This window comes from Trichomycterus rosablanca, chromosome 5 (genome assembly GCF_030014385.1).
Source record: "Trichomycterus rosablanca isolate fTriRos1 chromosome 5, fTriRos1.hap1, whole genome shotgun sequence".
NCBI lineage: Eukaryota > Metazoa > Chordata > Actinopteri > Siluriformes > Trichomycteridae > Trichomycterus > Trichomycterus rosablanca.
Genome location: NC_085992.1, coordinates 8,114,366 through 8,134,283, shown reverse-complemented (window position 1 = coordinate 8,134,283; position 19,918 = coordinate 8,114,366). Strand labels below are relative to the sequence as shown.

Sequence of the window (19,918 nt, the reverse complement as noted above, 5' to 3'; positions counted from 1 at the left end):
GATTACCTATTTTTTCAATGAGGCCCTGAAGCTAGATCATCCCGTCTTTAATTATTCATCCATTCGGCTGTTACTCAGTTGAGCCTCGTCCAGTGATTTGCCTTCCACAATTTTATTTCAGCTCAGTGGCAAAACGGAAATCATTTATGCCAACATTTGCAGAGTACATGCTTTATTCCCAGCAATGTCATAACCATGTATTTCCGGAAGTCCAAGAGAGCTTATTCTGCCCTGTCTTTTCATGCTAAATAAGAAGGCATTCATCTCCATTCTATAATTCAAAGCAACACAGACTAAGGCATCGATGAGCTCACATGTATGGTCGGACATAGTGGACTATGTATTGATTCATCCAGTGATGATCCATAAGTTGCAGTTCATAGAGAGGCAACATCTGGCTTTGTGTGTTTTAGAGGAAGCACATGTCAGCCCTCAGACTCGCAGATTCATGCATTAGGAAACAACAGTAGATAGGAATTCAATAAAATAAGAGAAAAAGACAAAATAACCCTGTCTTGCTAACCACAAAAAAACCTAAATTGAGTTACATTGATGTGACATGACATTCAAATAATTAATGAAGAAGTTATAAAACGTGCTTTGTTTACTGAAAGAAAAAAATCATTTTCCATTCAATCATTATTATTTCCGATACCTGGAAACCAGAACTAGATCTGGTTTTGCTGGACTGCAGTCAAATAATACAACTTTGCCGACATTCTTATGTAAGTGTTCTCATGTAAGTGTGATACAAAAATTTAATAAATAAACTAATAACTAATGAAATACTATACTATAAAACTAAAAACTAAAATAAATACTAAATATATAAAACTAGTATATGAAACTAAATTATATACTAAATTATATACTAAACAATAAATGTTTAAAGGGTGTTTTTGTCATAACACAAAGTTATTGTTCACGTTTATATTATAAAGGTTTTACAGTGTAATTTTGGTTGTATATTAAATATTTGCACATTTGCAACTCCAGTGGCACAAAAACAACAACCTGGAGGTTAATAACTTAACTGAATAGATGTTATACAAACAATATTGACTCCACAGATGGTGGATTTATAAAAATAGATGAAATTAAATACATTAAAAACAGCAAAATATGATATAAAACAGTGTAAGCTTTATATCCAGGGTCAGAACCAATTGTAACACTTAAAATGAGAATCTAAGAAAAAGAAATGCAGTTGCAGGTGTCTTTAAAATTATTCACTGGTTTTAGCAATGAATTTATGATCCACTTAGTGGCCATATATCGCCACCTAGTGAAGTTTTGTATTATTTAGGACTGGTTTAGACTGGTTAGAGACTGAACCCGGCTCTATTACTCGATATTTAGTCTATTCCTTCCTACACGTATGTACAGACAACATTTGGGCAACACTGCTTGGGTAGCACAGCAGCCTTTCATTCTAGCCCACAATCGTTAAAATCAGGTGCTTTCGGCCGGACGGGCATCTACACAGACATAATTGGCTATGTCTGGATTTACACCCTGTCCAGAGTCTTTCTTTATAAACTAGACCCTATTGACACCCCTTTTGAAGTGTGTCTGTGGGAAATAATTGTCAAAAAAGTAGCAAAAAAGGAGCAGGTGTTCCAGGTTATCCCAAAGGTGTTCAATAGGGTTAAAATCATGGCTCTTTGTAGCCTACTGGAGTCCCTCCACACCAATCTTGTCCAACCATGTCTTTATGGACCTCACTTTAATCACAGACACAGCACAATCATGCTGGAGCCTTCTCCAAAGTGTGGTTACAAAATTGGAAGCATAAATTGTATTTATATTATAGATAGTAGCTGAAATATTTTATCAATAATTAGCAGGGGTGTCCAAAATTTTTGGGCATACAGCATATTTTCATTTATTGGGTATTAAAAACAGAAAAAATAAATGAGTGCAGATCTAGACCAAACAGAAAACCCACATTAGACAGAAAGCCAATTAAACCAAATAGAAGTGATTCATTGTCACCTGTTTGGTGTCAGATGTGCAGATCCCTCACAAACTATTTCTGTGCTTGGCATCAGTGCTAATATTGTATGTCTGAGCTAAACAGCCATCTGTTGGTATTCTCTCAGGCACACACTTTCTCAGAAACAGACTCACTACCAAAAAAGATTTAATCTGTCTAACTAGCTGCTGTTTAGCCAGATGTGGTGTTATTATGTGCTTTATATTCTATACATCCATCTCCAGCTATACATCTTTATAGTTAAACTGGCTTGCAACATTTACCATTGACTTCCACACTGCCTCTGGAGGAAAAATGATTTTGTCTGAAACTAGATGGACTGGGGTGACCATGCAGCCACAAGCCTGGGGTCAACATGCAGAATACATCATCATTACCGTCTAGCAGTGGGAAAGCTGGTAGATGCCAGTCTCGCATAGCTTGTATTTTAAGTAACTGTAATAAACCAATTGGCTAAAATGGGAATAAGGAATTGAATTCAATGCATTGAGCTGTCTTGGTTCAAAGATTGTACATCTAGATGCAACATGGTAAAAGTAAATATGTCTGTTAAAAGATTCCAACAGCTGTCAGCCAATTTATGGGAAGGCAGTTGGGCAGGTAAGCTGGGGACCCAAAAATAAATGGCCACTGGAAGTTGACATCAATCAGTAAAACCATAAAATCTATAGTCATATTTATTTTTACTGGTCTTAATGTTAGAGTAAGAGGTGTTTGATAAGTACTGAGTAGCTCATAGCCCAGAAACCTGGAGAAGCCAGTAGGATTGTCATTAAACTAGAATAGAGCAAACTAGGTTACTGGTTCATGAAAGAAGTGACATACAAAATGTGAACATTTGCCTAGATTGGCTTTTGTTGGATAAATCACAAAAAGAACATCAGTGTTTATTGCCATCTTTTATTGCACTTCGTAAGCAGGTGCTGTGCAGCTGAGTAGAGCTCCTTCTCAAGGAGACTTCCACTGTGTCACATCAACCAGAGCAGGACTAAGACAATCCCATTCAAATAAATGTAGCTCATTTACAACCAGAAATAATACATTATGCTAATTAACATATTAAAATAAAATTCCCAAAATGAAATTGCACATCAGTTTTGCTAAGAGGCAATAAAACTAACATTATCTACAAATATCCACAAGGAAGCAGATTAAACAGTATCAAAACCCGCAGATGTGTTCCTAAACTATATTCAGCTTATATTCACAGAAACGAGGTTTCATTCGAACACATGCATTTGTATCATTGTTTCTAATATTTATAGACGCTGTCTTTCTTATCACTTGTGTTTTCAAGTTCAAAGAGGATACCACAGAATTAACAGTCAGCTCCATCAGTGGCTGTCATGGCATCGTAGCACTCAAATCATCATCCTCACGCCAAGCACTCTTTCTCCCTCATTCACACACTGTCATAAAATTCTTTACTGATGGGGAACATCTCTAAAAACATCCACGTCACCCTTATTACAGGTACATCAGTAAACAGTAAACATCAAAATGCTCTGTGAGTAATTACAGTGGAGTGTGGATCCTCCCAGTCCTTAGGAGATACACTTTACAACAAATATCAGTAGTGTTGAAGATCTGTGAACAGTCCATGGTTCAGTCCAGCACGCAACAGGACAATTAAGATTCTGTGCTGGTGTGGATAGAGTGTAGGGGACAGTTAGCTCCTTCCCATTTTGGCAATCAGCTCATCGCAGATCTTGGTCAACTCCTCGATTTCTTTGTTCTGTAACAAAATCAGATCTTTTATGTAAAATAATTAAAATATAAAGCTGACAAAATGTTGTTAATCAGTTAGTTCAAGTTATTTAGCAATGTGTGTGTGTGTGTGTGTGTGTTTCTGTTTCTTTCTCTCAGCTAATCTTATGTTCAGTGGTTGCCACAGTGGATCATTCTTGTCCCTATACTTTTATGCCTGTTTCCCATTTCATATTTATCCAACCCCTACATAATATTGCGGATCTGTTTGACCTAAAGTTGGGTTACAACATTATTAAACCATTGGGACTCAATAACCACCATTAATTTGCTTCAGGTGTGATGTGTTATATAAACACAACCCAGAGAAGTGTTCAATGTGTGTTGCAACCATGACCTGGAGCTGTCACAAAAGCTAAGAGAAAGAATCATTTTATTGCACCAAAGGGGCTTATTAGCATTTACCAAAATCGCTTATTGGAGGTTATCAGGGTATGAGGATGTTCCACAATGTACTGAGGCTGGGGGTTAAATAATAGTACACAGGGACATTTGTCAAAAGAATCAGATGTGTTTCATTGAAAAGAATTGTGTCACATTAAATGATTAACGTTATAACGGGTCGATTACTTGTATCCACAGTTTCTTGCAAAAGGGAAGGGTAGATCGACCACTTTCAACTCCAAATGAACTACAGTTCCCAGGAGCCACCGCGCTGATTACGACTCGCAGCACCTGCGATTTACCTATTTAGGGAAACCCCGAACGTTATACTGTGATGAGTTAAACTCAGTCGATAAGGTAGTTGGACGGTGCACGTTCGCTTGCTCCTTGTTTCATTTTAAAGTTTATTTTTCGCGTTTTATTTAAAAAGTAGCGTTTCTTAGTCGTCTGCCGCCTGTGTTTAAAAGCCTTCACCCTTATTAAAGTGAATCCTCTCGAGACTCAATTCTCCCATCTGAATCTGACTCGTGAGTCGATTCCTCGCTTTAACGGCGTTTAACGGCTAACTCTCTCCTAAGTTTAACTTAGTTCCCAGGAGCCACCGCGCTGATAAGAGCTAACTCGCAGCACCTGCGATTTACATATTTAAAAAAAACCACAAACGTTACTCTGTGCTGAGTTAAACTCAGTCGATAAGGTAGTCGGCTGGTGTACGTTCGTTCGCTCGCTCGCTCCTTGTTTCACTTAAAGGCTTATTTTTCTTATTTTTATTTAAAAAGAAGCGTTTCTTAGTAGCCAGTCGCCTCCTTGTTTGAAAGCCATTTCTCTTACAAAAGTGACTCCTCTCGTGACTCGATTCTCCCATCGTTTCTCACTATATCTTAAGTTAAAATTTTGTGTAGAAGCGTTCAGGATCTCGGCCCGTGTGTCAGGCGGTTGGCGGATCGAGTAGCCGGTTGGCTGACCGTGGTTGTGGGTCCCACCTAGGGCTTTTGTCCTCATTAGTTTTAGTTGGGTTAACCCTTCTTCCCCTGCTCTGCACCTTGGCTCCTGTCTCCCACTGCTGGTTAGTCTCAGTTGTACCAGCCCACCCATTACAAACGTTGCTTGAGTGAAATACTCTCAACTTCTTGTATATTTTCATTCAATTCTATACACATCACGATAACACCTGTTATGGTAAGGGGGGTTGAATATTTCCAATTGCAACTTTGTGTTGTTTTATTATTGTGGGAACCTTTTCAGCGAGCTTACATGAGATTACTAATCATCATGCTTTAAATACACATCTGTGACTCATTTTGATGAATAATAATAAAAAATACACCTATAATCAACCTGCCTTAACAGTAATAGGCAATTTATGATTACTAGTAAGCTCCATCAGTGGCAAATCATTGTTAGTATGTTGTATGTGCACTAATTAGGGCAATACTTATTTTATTCATGAGTAATTTTACAGCTGTTATGATGAGCGAAGTGTTTGTCATCAGAAAAATTGTAACTGTAGAATATAAATAACACACATGATTACCTAAAGAAATTAATGCACCCTGTCAGTATGTACACTATGTGCATACTTGATCATGAGCCTGTTGGTCATCCTTTATTGAAATCATAAGGATTAATACACAATTGACCACTCCCTGTGCAGCTGTAAGGACCTAAGATTTCAAAGTGTGTTAGTGTGAATGTGTGCTGATTTAGTGAAAAGAGCTTTAGTGGTGTCCAGCACTGATGTTAACCAAGGTGGTCTGGCTTGCAATTGGTGAATTTATCCTGAAGCCTTATAGTAGGCTTGAGGTCAAGGCTCTGTGCAGGTCACTAGTAGTTAAACATCAAACTCTCTATAGAATCTGCATTGTGTACAGGCTGTGGCTTTATGTTCAATCTTTATGAGGGGTGTCTAGATATTTTTGTCTGTATAGTGTATGTACATGGGATTGGAATCAAACCTTCTGCTCCAGTGTGCGTTCCAGTGAATCCACCTTCATTTGTTCTTTCCTCAGACTGGCCTGGTACGCCGCCTGTTCTTGTTTAGCTTTGGTACGCACTTGAGCAATTTCTGCATTTGCCCTACAAAGTTACACAGACAAACTTAAAGCTGGCACTGCCACGCCACATTACCTTTAGATTTTATAACCACAGATACACTGAACCACATATTGATTCCCTGAACTAACTGCTATTAGGAATGAGCATTGAAGCAGCCTGAAATCCACAAGACAAATCAAACTAATGCTGCAATAAATCAGCGCTACAAGTTTTCTCTGCACTTTACTTACTTATCTAGCTTCTCCTCAGCATGGATTTTTAAAGCCTGGTAGCGCTGCTCTTCTTTGCGGACCCGAGACAGGTACTCCTGTGCACATTTTTTCAGCACATCCTCATTCTGTAAATAGTAAAATAAAAACATTCAATGTTACAAAAAGCACATTTATAACCTACTCATAATTCAATGCACATGTCATGTTAGTACATGGACTATTGCTGCAGTACATACACCGATCAGCCATAACATTACAACCATCTCCTGGTGTCTACACTCACTGTCCATTTTATCAGCTCCACTTACCATATAGAAGCACTTTGTAGTTCTACAATTACTGACTGTAGTCCATCTGTTTCTCTACATACCTTTTTTGCTTGCTGTCACCCTGTTCTTCAATGGTCAGGACCACCACAGAGCAGGTATTATTTAGGTGGTGGATCATTCTCAGCACTGCAGTGACACTGACATGGTGGTGGTGTGTTAATGTGTGTTGTGCTGGTATGAGTGGATCAGACACAGCAGCGCTGCTGGAGTTTTTAAATACCGTGTCCACTCACTGTCCACTCTATTAGACACTCCTACCTAGTTGCTCCTCTTTGTAGATGTAAAGTCAGATACGATCTATTGCTGCTGTTTGAGTTGTCCTTTATCAGTGGTCACGGGGCGCTGTTGGTTGGATGTTTTTGGTTGGTGGACTATTCTCAGTCCAGCAGTGACAGTGAGGTGTTTAAAAACTCCAGCAGCGCTGCTGTGTCTTATCCACTCATACCAGCACAACACACACTAACACACCACCACCATGTCAGTGTCACTGCAGTGCTGAGAATGATCCACCACCTAAATAATACCTGCTCTGTGGTGGTACTGGGAGAGTCCTGACCATTGAAGAACAGCATGAAAGGGGACTAACAAAGCATGCAGAGAAACAGATGGACTACAGTCAGTAATTGTAGAACTACAAAGTGCTTCTATATGGTAAGTGGAGCTGATAAAATGGACAGTGAGTGTAGAAACAAGGAGGTGGTTTTAATGTTATGGCTGATCGGTGTATGTGCAGTGCTATTTGTACAATGTGTCTAATTGTTTTTTGGCTCTACACGTCACCTTGCGGAAGCCGTCCAAAACGTCTTTCATTTTCTCATAACGGCGGAACAAATCTGCCAGCGACTTTTCCACAGAGTTGAGATCAGCCAGAGCTTGATCCTTCTCCAAAATCAGCTGCTGGATGGTATGATGGGACAGAGATTTTTCCTTTTGTTCATCCTCTAAAATACACACACACAGACATACACAGTTGTAAGGCTGCTATAAAATAACCATGAAAAAAGTTTTGCTAAATGAATGATTGATCAACAGTGGACACGTCACACGGTCAAATCATTACTGAGTAGACAAGTGGAAGGCTAACAATAGAGAAACTATAAATGGCTTCAGAACGGACAAATTATGTCACGCATTATGCACTACAAATGATGGTCACTAATATCTGATGACATTCTGTTAAACTGTGTTTCCCCTGTGAAGCATGCAGACAAGAAACACATTAAATGATGGTGAACCGAAAAGATGAAGGATGACAGATGAGACCACCACACAGAATAATTCCACCATTTAAGGCAGGGAGTCTTATGCAGGGTTTGTTTAGCTTTTTAAAAAGGAAAATTAAGTATTTTCTTCCAGCAATTTCATGGCTGACATTCAGACTTTTCCAGTATATGTCAAAGCTTTCCCATGTAATAAACACACTTGTCAGTCTAACTGACTCTGGAGGTGTAAAAAGTGCAGTAAGGAAATAAATGAATAGTTTTTGTAACTAATGCATTGTGACAGATTGATCATGAACTGCAGTGTAATTGTTACTTTTATCTGATATTTGTCATAAATGTATATATACAGTATGTCATTAGTTCACTTATAAATAAACCTTTTGTCATTGTCATGACATATGACACTATGCTTTTCAGTAATAATTTAAGCCTGTTTTTGCCTTTGTTTAATTACAAGTGCCATGGGAAATTATTCAAGTTACTCTATTTGAGTATCCGAACATCCCACAATAATGCTAACGTGTGAGGGTTATCAGGATTGGGTATAAAACCAAGATCCATCCAAGTAAAGATGTCGTGTCTTACCACTTTGTGCCAAACCTTATTGGTCAATCAGTTCAAAAACAACTATTCCCAATGCAAAACATGCAAATAATTCAGGTCTTTTACCATCTACCATACATAATATTGTGAAAAGATTTTGGAATCTGGAAAAGGGCTGGAAACCACAGTTGAATGTGTATTATCTTCAAGCCCACATATAGAGAACTGCGTGAGAAACCATTATGCCATCACCACTGTGATATACAGTTGTGTTCAAAATAATGCAGTGTGAATAAAGCTCAGAATTCTTATAATAGCTTTTATTTTCATACACACAAATGCATTGAGAACACTGCATTCTTTTCCAAATAAAAACATGAATTAAAATTGATCAAATTTGTTATTACTTTACAGAAAGTAAAGAAAAGGGAATATTAGGCTGTTCAAAAAAATAGCAGTGTCTGCATTTTTCTTTACAAACTCAAATATTTACTGTGTAAACTGAAAAAATGCTTCAGTATTTAGCTTTCCTGTAAATCACTAAATTAATATTAAGTTGTATAACCATTGTTTCTGAGAATTGCTTCACATCTGTGTTTCATGGAGTTAACCAACTTCTGGCACCTGTCAACAGGTATTCCAGCCCAGGACGATTGGACCACATTCCACAATTCCTCTGCATTTCTTGGTTTTGCCTCAGGAACAGCATTTTTGATGTCACCCCACAAGTGATCTATTGGATTAAGGTCCGGAGATTGGGCTGGCCACTCCATAACGTTAATCTTGTTGGTCTGGAACCAAGATGTTGCACGCTTACTGGTGTGTTTGGGGTCATTGTCTTGTTGAAACACCCATTTCAAGGGCATTTCCTCTTCGGCATGAGGCAACATGACCTCTTCAAGTATTTTGATGTATTCAGACTGATCCATGATCCCACGTATGCAATAAATAGGCCCGACACCATAGTATGGGAAACATCCCCATATCATGATGCTTGTGCCACCATGCTTCACTGTCTTCACAGTGTACTGTGGCTTGAATTCAGTGTTCGGGGGTTGTCTGACAAACTGTCTGCGGCCCCTAGACCCAAAAAGAACAATCTTGCTTTAATCAGTCCACAAAATGTTGCGCCATTTCTCTTTAGGCCAGTCAATGTGTTCTTTGGCAAATTGTAACCTCTTCAGCACATGTCGTTTTTACAACAATGGGACTTTGTGGGGGCTTCTTGCCGATAGCTTGGCTTCACATAGGCGTCTTTTAACTGTCACAGTACTCACAGTTACCTTTAGACCTTCTTTGATCTCCCTGGAGCTGATCATTGGCTGAGACTTTGCCATTTTGGCTATTCTTCGAACCATTTGAATGGTAGTTTTCCATTTTCTTCCACGTCTTGCTGGTTTTGGTTGCCATTTTTAAGCATTTGAAATCATTTTAGCTGAGCAGACTATAATTTTCTGCACTTCTTTATATGTTTTTCCCTCTACAATCAACTTTTTAATCAAAGTACGCTGTTCTTCTGAACAATGTCTGGAACGACCCATTTTACTCTAATTTTTAGAGAGAAATGCACTATAACCAGCATGTACAACATCTGCTGCTTTTATACTTTAATAAGGGCCACCTGTTTGACACCCATTTTCACAGAATGAATGACCTCACTAATTGAACTTCACACTGCTATTATTTTGAACATGCCCCTTTTAGTTAATTATTCAATTACACAGAATCAGCAGCATGCATGTCATGATTGTTGGGTCTGTTGGTTTTTTTAATACTCTACTACACCTACTATTAAATTTTTTGCCATGTATAAATATAATTTCTACCAAAAACAGTGATTGATCTGGTTAGTGATGTTGGACTGCTATTATTTTGAACACAACTGTATATAGCCACATGCTTAGGACTAAGACATGGACACAATACAACACAAAACTCCAAAATCCCAATGAGAATGGCTTTTGAAATTATCTCCCAGGTGCAGACCATTACTTCTAATGAAAAGCAGAGATGTCTGATTAAGGTCACCTGCACCTCCATGCCCCCTACTGGCCATTAGTGGCAGGACAGATGGGCATGACTCTAATCTAAGCACTCTGCCAATCTCCATGGCAGGTGGGCTCATTACAGCCTGGCTTTATTGTGCATGTGCTACAACAGTGTGGCTTTGTAGACATGCCTGCAGTCCAGATCTGTCTCCTACTGAAAATGTATCACACATCATAAAAAGGAAAATCAGACAGTGGCAATAACAGACTGTTGAGACTTGTATCAAGCAAGAATGGGCAAAAATCCAATTAGTGGGCAAAACGGTGACAGTTAGTGTCCCTAGTTTGCAAACCATTAAAAAGGTGTAATAGGAGAGCTGATGCAACACAGTAGTAAATATGCACCTGTCCCAACTTTTTTGATTGTGTTGCAAGCATCAAATTCTGAATGTTCATATTTACAAACTAAAATAAAATTTGTCAGTGCTACTTTTGCCAGTTTAATAAAGGTTAAAGATAGTTAATAAATTACAGTTGGTTTTACTGCATTTTACAAAATGTCCCAATGTGACAATGTGGTTTGTATATGAAGTGTAGATCTGATTCAGCTGTGGATGTTATTAGACCTGGGATGAAGGGACGTTGTAGCCTAGCAGTTAAGGTACTGAACTAGTAATCAAAAGATCACTGGTTCAAGCCTCACCACTGCCAGGGTGCTGATGTTCGGCTCCTGAGAAAAGCCCTTAACCTTCAATTGCTTAGACTGTATACTCTCACAGTACTCTAAGTCGCTTTGGATAAAGGCATCTGCTAAATGCCGAAATGTAAATGGATTAAAAATCAAAACTGGAAAACACACAGAAATAAAAGATGATAGAAGACAAATGTGGACAGACGGCACCACATCTCATCGATAGATGTTAACATTTGCAGAACAAACAGACAAGATGAAAGCTCTGTTCTACTTACCTGGCATGCCTGTTCGATTTATCGGGTATTTATGGGCAAAGCAGTGTGCAAAACAGAAACAAGGGACTGTGTTAAGTCAAGCCAGCAGGGAGTGATACGTGGGGGGGAAGTAAGTCACAGATACAAAAAAAGAAATCCTCCTCCTTCCATCAGGGTCTCACAAGAATGAAATGAGCTGGATTCAGATCAGTTAAAAATTGTGAGGGGAAATTTAAAATAATCAATGAAATAAGCAAAATATAATAGGCAAGGGAAGCTTAATGTGAGTGTGACTTAAAATGTAAGGCTCGATTTGTAAAAAGAAAATATTTTAAATATGGATGGCACCGGGGTGGTACGGTGGCTTGGTGGGTAGCACTGTCACGTCACAGCAAGAGGGTCCTGCGTTCGATTCACAGGTGAAACGGTCTGGGTCCTTTCTGTGTTGAGTTTGTATGTTCTCCCCATGTCCACATAGGTTTCCTCTGGAAGCTCCGGTTTCCTCCCAGAGTCCAAAGACATGCAGTCAGGTTAACTGGAGATACTAAAATTACCCTTACATGTTTGTGTTAATGTGTTTGTGTGTTTGTGTGTTTGTCTGCCCTGTGATAGACTGGCGCCCTGTCCATGTGGTTTCTGTGTGCCTTGCGCCAATTAAGGGCTGGGATAGGCTCCAGCAAATCCACCCCCAGTGACCCTATTTAGGATCAGAAAATGAGTGAGTGAGTACAATAAGCAAAAAATAACAGGCGATAAAGGCTTAATATTAAAAAGTAGGAAAAATACACTAGCACACCAGAGCTGGGATTTCGAATACATCGTATCGAATCTCAGCTCTGCCATCCTGCTGGGCGGCCACATGAGCAACGATTGGCTGTTGTTCACAGGGTGGGATGAGCCAGACCAGGGTTCCTCATAACTGGTGCAATTATGACCTCTGCTTGCTGATTTATGGCGCTGATCAGGGTGTGGCTCTCCGTACACAAGGATGATCCGCATATGAACTGCACACGTGTCGAAGGGGGCGTGTGTCAGTTGTGAAGCTCCTCAGTCAGCAGTGGAGGGTTGTATCAGTAGAGGTGAAGCGTAATGCAATCAGAGTAATTGACCTGAGTGTAGCTTCGAATGGCATGGTAGCACAGCTGGAGTGGGTGCTGTATAGCATCCTTGTTGGGTTCCTTAATTAGATCCTCATTTCTTGTTACTGATTTAGCATTTTTTGAATACTCTAGTTTTCCTACACCTCCCAGTAACCTACAGAATGTAGATACTATATGGCTACTTAAAACTACCCCTAGGTGTTAATGAGTGAGTAAATGTGTGTGCGGCCCTGCAAAGAAAAGTGACACCCAGTCCAGGGTGTATTTATGCCTGGCACTAAAGGTTTCCAAATGGTAGCGGACCCACAGCAACTCTGACCAGGATAAAGCAAGTAAAAATAACTCAATAAATATGAAATACTATTAATCTTATTATAACTAAGATCTCTTGGTTTGGTTCGGTGTTTTGGTAGTTGGTCATGGAAAAATTACTTTGTATTGACAGGCAGTGAGGGTGCAGAGGGCATTTCAGCAAAATTAAAGGGACGTGTGGAGCCTTTTTAAAGTAAAAAAAATCAATGCAGACAGTGAATACTCACCAATCATTTGTGCAATTGTCTTCTCATATTCTGCAACTATTTTCCTACAAACATGGAGAAAAAGAATGTGTTACTTTAATTCAGAACTGCGTGTTGTTCGAGCTTTAATCGAGTGTAGTCTTACTTCATCTCCTCCAGTTCCTGTCGACTCTCCTCGTACTTTTGCTGCCACTCTAACACTTCTTTTTCTTTGGCAACCACCTGATAATGGAAGCGATGCACATTAGAAATGCAGGAATTGAAGAGTTATGCTACTATACATTAAAGTTCATGCCTGGTGCCTTGCTATTGCTTACCTGGTAGTACATAACAGCTATAATTTGCATAATATTTGCATATCTTTTATTAAATTACATCAGATGTCTACCTCAAAAAAGTTAATTAATGGCAAAATCTGTAGAACTGTCATTTAAAGGATAATTCTAGTTGTCATCAAAAATGTTCTATTCTTAAATCCTATTCTATTCTAATCCTTAAAACGTACTTCTTTAAACTTGCCTACCCTTAATCTGTGTAATTAATTATGTACTAATGTTAACTATAAGTATCGTAAGGTAACCTTGAGTGTTTTAAAAGGTGCCCATAAATAAAATGTATTATTATTATTATTATATTTATACATTTTCTGCCAAATTTCTTCTAATATAGTTGTATCCAATTGCATGATTCGCATTTCGGTCTGTACTACTGTAATCCTCCTCTCCCGATCTCTAAATCTCAATTTCTTAATCTCTCTTTTTTTTCAGTTTTCTCCTAATCTAGTTGTATCCAATTCTCAGATTGCATTACACCTCCTCTCTGGAGCTTTAATTCTGCTGAGTATTGTAATGTTTTTTTATTTTTCAGAGAGTAGTACTCAGGATACTCAGAAAATGTATTTCATACAGAAAAAAAATGTTAAAAAATTATATACGTGAACACTTATGAAACAGTTGTTTAAATGTTTCAAGAAATTTTCACAGTATATTTAGGACAATGTATCCCTATTCGGTTATGTACCTCTTCTCTTGCTATCCCAAGTGAGTGGTCCAGTTCTCGAGGAAGGTAGGGGCTCTCTGCTTCACTGTACCCCACCCGGGAATACAGGGAACCTTTAGACACACCACTGTCCCCTGATGAGGCTACTTCTTTCACCTGGTATGACAAAAATGATGCATTTTAGTAAAAAGAAATGAATGAATTGGTGACGTTTTTTAATCTGTACCACACATACAATCATACTGCAGGAATTCTGAACCAAGCCATGAGGCAGCACATCTTCTACTGGTTCTACAGAGCGAAGCCATAATGCCAATGAGAGCAGGAGTTTAGCTCAGGATTAAAAGCTTTGTGCGGTTAGGATGAAGCTTTAGTCTGCAATCCAGGGCTGTAAAAGGCTGGAGATGCTCAAAGCAAGATGGTTAAAGCAACTGGACAGAGAGGACAGCTGTGATTGGGTCCAGGCCAAGGAAAAAAGGAAGCTAAAAGAATGAACCGTGTTAGTGACATGCTTGGATAGTTAATAGAGCAATAGTTTAAAGGCATTTGTTTTATTTTCCTACGTTGTCTTCTGTTTGTGATCTGTTCAAATATATATATACACACACACACACAATGTCCCTCCACCTGGGAACTGAACCAGTACTTTCTTGCCGTGAGGCAGCAGTGCTACCCACCAAGCCACCGTGCTGCCCTTGGTTGGAACACTGACACTAAATACTTTTTATCCAAATCTTCCAGGATTTCATGGCCAAGGTAAAATAAACCTCACTATTGGACTTGCAGCATGAAGCATATGATGTCTAATGCTTTTAATAGCATAGACCCGGCATACAAAATGTCATATGCTGTTATGATGTCTCAACAGTTAAGGTCAAGTATAATAATAGTGTAATGTTACCAGGATCAGTAGTTGTCATAACAGCTTATGTCACATGCTAAAAGCTGTCATGGCAGTTGCAGACACTGGTGACGTACACTAAGAGTAATATTGCCCAGATTCTCTTTTTAATGCATATTTAAAATCATGGCTATGATAGACCTAGTCAACCCTGTATAGCGATTTCTATTTTTAAGTGCCCTTATGTGCACCTTTCAACATGTTCTTAAAGTAAAAGTAAGAAAGAAAAAATTTTAAACTGATATATACATAATGTTTGTTTGTTTATTAGGATTTTAACATCATGTTTTACACTTTGGTTACACTTATGACAGGAACGGTAGTTACTCATTACACAAGGTTCATCAGTTCACAAGGTTATATCGAACACAGTCTTGGACAATTTAGTGTCTCCAATTCACCTCACTTCACCGCATGTCTTTGGACTATGGGAGAAAACCGGAGCACCCAGAGGAAATGGGGAGAACATGCAAACTCCACACAGAAAGGACCCGGATCGCCCCACCTGGGGGATGGAACCCAGAACCTTCTTGCTGTGAGGCGACAGCGCTACCCACTTAGCCACCGTGTCACTCCGTATACTGTATACATAATGTAAGCCAAAAACCTTTTGCTAATCTAAGCCTGAGGTTGTCAACCTTTTTGGACATGCGCCCCCTTCCGTGTGTCGACCTTAAAATTGCCCGGGATGGCGTGCCCCACAGGTTGAAAACCCCGATCTAAGCAATATCACAGTAATACATAAACATACAAATAAAAATCATAACATCATGTTATGTGAGATTAAACGCAAACAGTTAAATGTTTATTAAGAGAGACAAAACATGTATAAGCGTATGTGACAACTTAAAATGTGATACATTTGTGCATCCATAACCATAAGGCACATTCCCACAATAATAAAATTAATTATTAATTAATTTAATAATGAAAAGGTTTATTATTAAATTAATTAAAAGTTTATTATTAATTAAAAAGTTTAACAATAATAATTGTCATACAGTTTAAATCCACATCAAAATCCTAAAAAAAAACCATTATAAATGCTTCTGCACTTTGTAGCATTTACATTTTCAGCATTTAGCAGACGCTTTTATCCAAAGCGACTTACACAATGAGCAATTGAGGGTTAAGGGCCTTGCTCAGAGACCCAACAGTGGCAACTTGGTGGTGGTGGGGCTTGAACCGGCAACCTTCTGTTTACTAGTCCAGTACCTTAACCACTGAGCTATCACTGGCCCAGGGCAGGTGTCACAACAAAACATTACATATATTACCACATATATTCTTACTATAAATTGCATAAAAATAACAATACATCACTAAAGTGAGCAAACCTGCCACAACATTAATCTGAACCTAAAAGAACATCCTCATTTTTATTTATAGTCTGAAATGGGAGGCAATAACATTGTAATCACAGTTGGTTTTCAGCTCTTAAAACCCATCTGGAGATTGGAGAAGATTAAATCAGCCTAACGGAGGATTTGGAGATTATTTTACTAAGTTGTGGTTTTAAAGAGGTTACTGGTCCATATGGCAGAGTAGAACCACACAGTGCTAAGGGTGCAATGTTAGGTCTGGCCTAGTACTTACGATAATGCCATTATACTCTCATCCCACCCCCCGAAAGCTTACTGACGATAGGCTCACCTATAGACTCATTTATAGAGCTATTAAAAGCAACAAGGGGATTTATAATGCAAAATGTCGGAAAAGCTTCTATCAAGTTGATGAAAATCATAACCAGACAACTGTATTCTATAATGCACAGGATTAAAATGATATAGTAAAATGATGTACAGTTAAAACTGTAATCAATATATAGATAAGTAAATAATCTTTGAGCTACATAATAAGCATTTGTTTAAGATGGTAAGTTTCAATGAAATTATCAACATAATAGTGCAATAGAATTTGTAGGCAGTGTTGTAAATGGTATCCTTTTATAACTGCTTTTAAATATATTTAAGTATGACATGTACTGAGATACGTGTGAGATCCAGGGATCAAGGGTTCAAATCTCAGCAGTGCTATCAGCCAGTTGGGCATTAGCATAGACCATTTACATTTTAGGCATTTAGCAGATGACTATATTCAAAGCGACTTACATTGCACTTACAGTATACAGTCTGAGATATTGGAAATTAAGGGCCTTGCTCAAGGGCCCAACAGCAGCAACCTGTGGTGGGGTGGGGCTTAAACCAGCGACCTTCTGATCACTAGTCCAGTACCTTAACCACTAGGCTACATCTTGCCATTTTACCAGATTGGCTAATGTCTGAGTTGGGGATTAAATCATGCAGCAAATTGTTCATACTGCCATGTCACAATGATTTAACCCCTACAGAATATTACTGATCTAAAATAAAGTACACAGTACACAAAATACCAGCATTACATCCCATGTCACAGTGATTATTGTCTCTATGCATCTCCTATCCAGGCAAACATGCAGGATTGTCACAAAGCTTTTGCAGAATACACACACACACCCTTTCTGAAGAGAGTGTCAGTTCAGGAAAGAGCAGCACCAGTCGGGAAGCAGGAGCCAGGTTAGAGACATCGCATGGCAAAAACCAGGGATGAATGTGAGTGTTGGGCCACTCATCAACATGTTGAGGTAGTACTATGTGGGTACACACTCAAACCAGAATGCAGTCAGAGGGAATTACGCATAATCACACACACACGTCAGCAAGTGCACACACCGTAACACACCCACACACTGGCACTGTGGAATACCTGAGGGGAAACAGTGGATAGAGTAGGGCTCTGAGAGATGTTTTGGGCTACCTGTAGTGCCTCAATCCTCAGGGCTGCGAGCACTAGCTCTTCCTGAGATGTTGGATGAGGACGAAGAGAAAGAGGAGGAAGAGCAAGAAAGGGGGAGCACCATGACAGGAAGGGTGTTGGGCAAGGAGGGAAAGAGGGGTTAGAGTTCAATCTCTTACCTCTTATCTAAATTGAACTGAGTTCAATAGAACACATGAACATTACCAAACACACACCCACGCACATAAAATAATATTATAGCACAAATACGTATGGCCCTCATTTACAACAAAGATCACATGTGATCCCAAAATTTTCAGGCTAACTAATGATGTATTGGGATACACTAAAGTAAATGGGCAGCATGGTGGTACAGTGGGTAGCGCTGTCACCTCGGTTTGATTAGCATTGTCAGGCCTAGGTTTGATTTCTAGGCCAGGTGGCCAGGGTTCTTTCTGTGTGGAGTTTGCATGTTCTCCCTGTCTGTGTGGGTTTCCTTCAGGTGCTCCGGTTTCCTCCCACAAGTCTAAAGACATGCAGTCAGGTTCATTAGAGCTAATAAAATTTGCCCTAAGTGTCCCCTAAATGTGTGTGTGCGCACTGTGATGAACTGGCGACCTCTTCAAGGTGTTTCATGCCTTTCACTAGATAAATCAGACCCACAGCGACCCTGATCAGGGTGAAATAAATACAATTTGAGGCTTCTTCACCTACTGATGCCAGATACTGGCAATTAAAAATGATTTATGGGTATATTATCAAACATGAAAGTAATTTTGGGCATTGTTATGGTGTGTGTGTGTGTGTGTGTGTGTGTGCATGTGTGTGTGTGTGTTTTATGACTAAAAGACAGCAATCAATCTAATGTGACTGTTGCATTAGATAAGTACCTCTTCTGAGAAGCAGTACTAATATGATGCAAAATATGCATAAACCAAGAACTATTTCTTTACAGTTCTGGAACATGTCGCTTTCCCACAATAAATTAGACCTACAGCGAAAATGGCCAGGATAAAATACATACAAATTGGGACTCTTTCACCTACTGATGCCAGATACTGGCAATTAAAAATGATTTATGGGTATTTTATCGAATGTGAAAGTAATTTTGGGCATTGTTATGGTGTGTGTGTGTGTGTGTGTGTGTGTGTGTGTGTGTGTGTGTGCATGTGTGTGTGTGTTTTATGACTAAAAGGCAGCAACTAATCTAATGTGAATTTTGCATTAGATAAGTACCTCTTCTGAGAAGCAGTACTAATATGATGCAAAATATGCATAAACCAAGAACTATTTCTTTACAGTTCTGGAAAATGTCACTTTTCAGAATAATTAATACATAACAGCAGAGACCTGATTTAAATGCTGTTTTCATTACCTTTCTGTATACATTGTTGTTTGAATGATTGTTTTCTTTACAAACCATCTATAAGAATTTTAGATTACTGTAGTACCTCTTCATTTAAAATATTGGTAAATCAGGGCCTTCTGTAATACTTACATACAAAATTATAGGGTCACACCTTTAACTTCAGGGCTGAGATCATGGCAATAACCCAAACAGAAGAGTTCAGCTGTTTAAATAAGTCTTAATTTTGATCTAATAATTTTGCATTAGTCTAACAAATCGGCCTGTGACACTCTCTGTCACCAGCAGAGGGAAGCAAAGGTCAACAAGTAGGAATTCTAGACAAACTACATGTCCCAGGAGCACTTGTGTTTATCAGCGCTAGCACACTGCAGCTAAGCTAGACGATATTACTAGCCAGCTTTGAGGCTTGAGTTGTGCAAGCCAGAGAAGGCACTTTATGCTAATGTAATTAGCAGCTATCTAGCTTGTTTAATACACATTATTGCTTTTAGAGTTTCTAGATTAGTGTATCAACTAAATATTGATGAATGCTAACACCATTTTGCCTGAAGTTACAGTTTTGATAAGGAACGACCTTAGCAAGAACTTGTTTTTACCTCTTTTTGGGGAGTTCAGGTATTAAGTAGGATGGTCAGACCCCCCCCCCCCCCCAATTCCCCTGTATTTCAAACCATGGTCGGCTGGTGTTGTGCTAATAGTAAACTAAACAGTGAGTTTTAAAGCTAGAAAGCAAACACTATAATTATTGCTATTTTAATGGGGCCTGGTACCCCTAATCTCTTCCCATTTATAGCTGGGGCTTAGGGGAAAG

The 19,918-nt window shown here is 38.9% G+C and overlaps 1 protein-coding gene across 7 annotated transcripts in view; it reads right to left on the bottom strand.

Annotated features, from left to right (window-relative positions):
- Positions 1–2,882: 2,882 nt before the first annotated feature.
- tacc2 (transforming, acidic coiled-coil containing protein 2) overlaps positions 2,883–19,918 on the bottom strand; it is an 85,970-nt gene continuing 68,934 nt past the window's right edge. For 4 of the 7 annotated variants that reach the window (XM_062995618.1, XM_062995617.1, XM_062995612.1 and 1 more), the window contains 8 exons: positions 17,709–17,801; positions 14,084–14,218; positions 13,209–13,285; positions 13,085–13,128; positions 7,524–7,684; positions 6,433–6,539; positions 6,103–6,223; positions 2,883–3,731 (listed from right to left, as the gene is read on the bottom strand). In XM_062995618.1, the coding sequence (XP_062851688.1) occupies positions 3,666–3,731; positions 6,103–6,223; positions 6,433–6,539; positions 7,524–7,684; positions 13,085–13,128; positions 13,209–13,285; positions 14,084–14,218; positions 17,709–17,801 (804 nt within the window). In that variant the 3' untranslated portion in view covers positions 2,883–3,665. The remainder of the gene's footprint in view (positions 3,732–6,102; positions 6,224–6,432; positions 6,540–7,523; positions 7,685–13,084; positions 13,129–13,208; positions 13,286–14,083; positions 14,219–17,708; positions 17,802–19,918) is intronic. The other 3 variants (XM_062995615.1, XM_062995616.1, XM_062995619.1) reach the window with 1 other exon arrangement.